This window comes from Rhinopithecus bieti, unplaced genomic scaffold (assembly GCF_001698545.2).
Source record: "Rhinopithecus bieti isolate Rb0 unplaced genomic scaffold, ASM169854v2 scaffold_44368, whole genome shotgun sequence".
Lineage (NCBI taxonomy): Eukaryota > Metazoa > Chordata > Mammalia > Primates > Cercopithecidae > Rhinopithecus > Rhinopithecus bieti.
In genome coordinates this window covers 275,551-279,299 of record NW_016817889.1, presented here as the reverse complement: position 1 = coordinate 279,299, position 3,749 = coordinate 275,551, and the positions used below count along the sequence as shown (strand labels likewise).

At 50.3% G+C, this 3,749-nt stretch overlaps 1 protein-coding gene across 2 annotated transcripts in view; it reads right to left on the bottom strand.

Moving 5' to 3' along the window:
* Window positions 1–1,424: 1,424 nt before the first annotated feature.
* GNLY (granulysin) overlaps window positions 1,425–3,749 on the bottom strand; it is a 5,103-nt gene continuing 2,778 nt past the window's right edge. Inside the window, exons 4-5 of one of the 2 annotated variants that reach the window (XM_017856306.1) lie at window positions 2,601–2,772; window positions 1,532–1,715 (exon numbers count right to left, since the gene is read on the bottom strand). In XM_017856306.1, the coding sequence (XP_017711795.1) occupies window positions 1,705–1,715; window positions 2,601–2,772 (183 nt within the window). In that variant the 3' untranslated portion in view covers window positions 1,532–1,704. Of the gene's footprint in view, window positions 1,716–2,600; window positions 2,773–3,749 lie in introns of both variants that reach the window. The other variant, XM_017856305.1, reaches the window with a different exon arrangement.

Sequence of the window (3,749 nt, the reverse complement as noted above, 5' to 3'; positions counted from 1 at the left end):
TCATCAGCTGACAGGCTTCTCCACTGTCAGATTAACTAATAATGGAATGTATTAAATAATATCAAATTAGTGAGCCAGGAGCAGTTCTGCACACCTGTAGTCCCAGCTACTCTGGAGGCTGAGGTGGGATCCCTTGAGGCCAGGAGTTTGAGGCTACAGTGTGCTAAGATCATGCCTGAGAAGGGCCACTGCACTCCAGCCTGGGAGACAAAGTGAGACTCTGTCTCTAAAAGAATAAATACATACATACATACATACATACATACATACATACATACATACTTTTAAAAAATCAAGTTAGTATTTGATATACTCACTATACCAAATATGTTAGTAGGATATACTCTGCAACTAGGTCTACGTTTATTAACTGTAATTGTATCGTAAGGTAGCACGTTTCCTTTTCCCTTGTTTATTGATTCATGTATTATTTGTATTTATATGAACTCATGGATTCTACTTTAATCAATGGATTACAATCTGTTCTTGTCATTATCTATTCTGAGGCTCAAATAGCCCCAGATTTGGCCATACGTAGTCCCCTTGAACAGCTTCTTTGATTGAATCCAGAATAACACACCATACTCCTTGGGTGGCCAGCATCCATTTTTCCCTCTTCCCACCAACAGCAGCCCAGATTTTAATGTTTATTGTCAACCAAGTGATTGGGTTGAGATGGACCCCACCTCAGCCCCAGGGGTATGCCCTGCTTAGTGTGAGCCAATCAGTGTACCCCATTATTCTCCAGGACACAGTGATTGGTCTGAGGGTGGGCAAATGACGTATGAGAACTGGCCAATGAGAACTGAAGAGACAGCTGATAGGCCTTCTGGGAAAGAAGCTTCCTATCACAAGGGAGCTCTCTCTCCCTCTGATGGATGCGCTGTAAAGATGGTGAAGTGTGGACCTGATGAAGCCATTTCTGCTGCCAAGAGAGAAGCGAACCTGAACACAATTTCAATATACAGAGGTGGGGAGAACGAAAAATTGCAATAAAACAGGACTGGGGCTCTGGTGACGCCACACATTTCTGGATCATTCTGTGCCTGAACATATCTGTGGACTGGTTAATTATTTGAACCAGTAAATTACCTTTTTTAATTAGGCCAGAATGGGCTGAGGCTTCTGTTGCTTGCAACCAAAAGGGCCCTAAATGATACACTCCCCCGAAACAGCAAAGGAAGGCTGCCTGTGGCAAGAAGCAAAAGATGGGTTTCTGTTCCTTTTCACCAAAACAAAACAAAAAAATCTCTAACGTTGCTGGTCTCCCCCACTGGTCTGAGAGCTTCTGGGGACATAGCCACTGTGTGCCCCGGCCTCTCAGAATAACGCATGGCTGTGGTGAGTGCTCAGTAAGCATTAACTGTGTGAATGCTGTTAAGGTTGTCTCGTTCATGGCTAAATCCGTAGCATCTACAACAGTGTATGGGACACACGACAGACATTTATTGAAGGACTACACAGCTCACCCCAGCATGCCACTGACACCCACCCCTCAAATCCACCAAAGGAGAAGAAGCTGCAACTAAAATCTTGCTTGACACTTTATTCTCCTGAGAGGGGAGCGCAGCAGAGGGAGTCGGGGAAGGGAGACTGGAGAGTGGATTCTGGACGGAGGAAGCGAGGAGCCGGTGGAGGTTGCTGAGGTTCCCGGGATCTGAGGACAGGAGCCTATGCTTCTTCCACAGGACAGGGTGAGAGGGCTCAGAGGGAACCTGGAGCAGAGAGAACAGCCAGCTGTGGGCAGATGTGGTGGGTCCCCATGGGGAAGCAGACACTCAGAATGTTACTTGCTTAAGGTCTCGCAGCCACCCGTCCCTACTGAACACACCCAGTGGCACATCCTGGAAGCCAGTCGGCAGCCTGAGCAGGTTGTGGGGCCTTGAATAGAAAAGTCACAAGCTCCCATGACAGGAAATGGTGGGGACCCCCGATCTGCTACCATAGAATCCCAGAGCATTGGCAAGCGCCAGCTGAGCTGCCAAAGCCCCTTTCTGGCCCCACTTCCTACAGCCGAGTCCTGTTCTCTCCAGGCACAGCCTGGGCAGCCATGGAGGGAAAGGCCTCAGGCTCCCCTGCCTGAAGGGTTCCCTAGCCCAGCTCTCAGGACCCAGAATTGTGGGGGAGGATGTGGCCCCAGTTCCCGACCCCAGAGGCCCATGCTGGGCTGGGGATTGGAGTTTGACTGAGGGTCTGATGACCTTGAATAGCCTCAGTCTGAGGACATTTCTCCAGGGTCAGGTCTACACACACGGTGACCTCCTTCAATTCTCATTCCAATCTCAAAAATCAGGATTGCTATCTCCCCTTCACAGATGAAGAAACTGAAGCTCAGAGAGGTCAAGTTATTTGCTTAAGGTCACACAGCCAGGGAGAGATGGAGACCAGATTTTACTCCACGACTACCTGTGTCTGAAGCCCAAGCTCTACTCAGTATTTCTCAAACATTTCTAGCTAAAGTCCATCTGCTCAGTTCTCCACACTTTCCCGTGCTGGGAGATGGCGGGAGTAATGTGTCCTAAGAAGGCAGCTTTGATGTATCCTGGGGGAAACTGTCTCCACCCCTCAGGAGGCATCCCTGCTGTCACCTCTGCACTCACCCATAGAAGGTTCACACAACCTGAGGTCCACACAGATCTCCTGGGCAGTTTCTCCCTCCAAGAGGCCCTGGGTAATTCTAGGCTGATACCTCCTCATGAAATTTTTGCAGACGTCACGCCATTGTGAGCTCACCTTCCTACACACGCGGGTCTCAGCATTGGAAATGCTTCGCTGCAGCAGCAGAACCACAGAGGACATGGTTATAGGGTGAGTCCTGCGCAGCTCTGCCACCCTGCAGGTTTCAGCAGCCCTAGCAATGGGAGTACTGGGTGCGAGGAACTGGCGCCTGGTGCCCATGGAGCCAGAGACTGTAGACACGGGGCTGGGCCCCTACTCCCACTCTCCAAGGCCTGGCCCAAGCCTGGTCAGGTAGGGCTCCTGAGACAAGGACAGTTAGCCCTGCTGAGGTCTCAGCCTCTTGTGCACCTGTCCCCTGCATTCTGTGTGGAGAATGGTGCCTATGGCTGCCAGGCACACATTAAATGCTCTGCCATGTAGCTACCTGGCTCCAGAACCTGGCTGGGGGCTACAGCCAGAGGGGGTGCATAGAGAAGACTAGTGGGGGTGGGAGGTGTGGTCAGAGCTTGGAGTCTTGGCTCATTTGGTTTTAAAGTCTCTTCTATGCCATCCCAGTGGGGAGGATGAATCTGGGTGTCCAGGGCTAAGTGTGAGCCTGCAGTGCCAGGATGCTGAGTAGTTTGGGGGAGCAGAGGAGAGGGAAGGAGGGAGAGTGAAACAGTAATTCTTGGTCGTAACACAGTCATTTGTTAAGCATTTACTCAGTGCTGGATGTGGAGCTAAGCACATCCGAGCCCTCAGCTCTTTTAAAAAGCTTCAGCAGCCAGGTGCAGTGGCTCACACCTGTAATCCCACACTTTGGGAGGCCAAGGCAGGTGGATTGCTTCAGCTCAGAAGTTGGAGACCAGCCTGGGCAACACAGTGAGACCCTGTTTCTACAAAAGTACCAAAATTAGCTGGGCGTGGTGGCGCACACCTGGAGTCCCAGCTACTTGGGAGGTTCAGGCAGGAGAATTGCTTGGGCCAGGGAGGCAGAGGTTGCAGTGAGCCAAGATCATACCACTGCACTCCAGCCTGGGTTTCAGAGTAAGAGCATATCTCAAGAAAAAAAAAAAAAAAAAAAAAAAAAA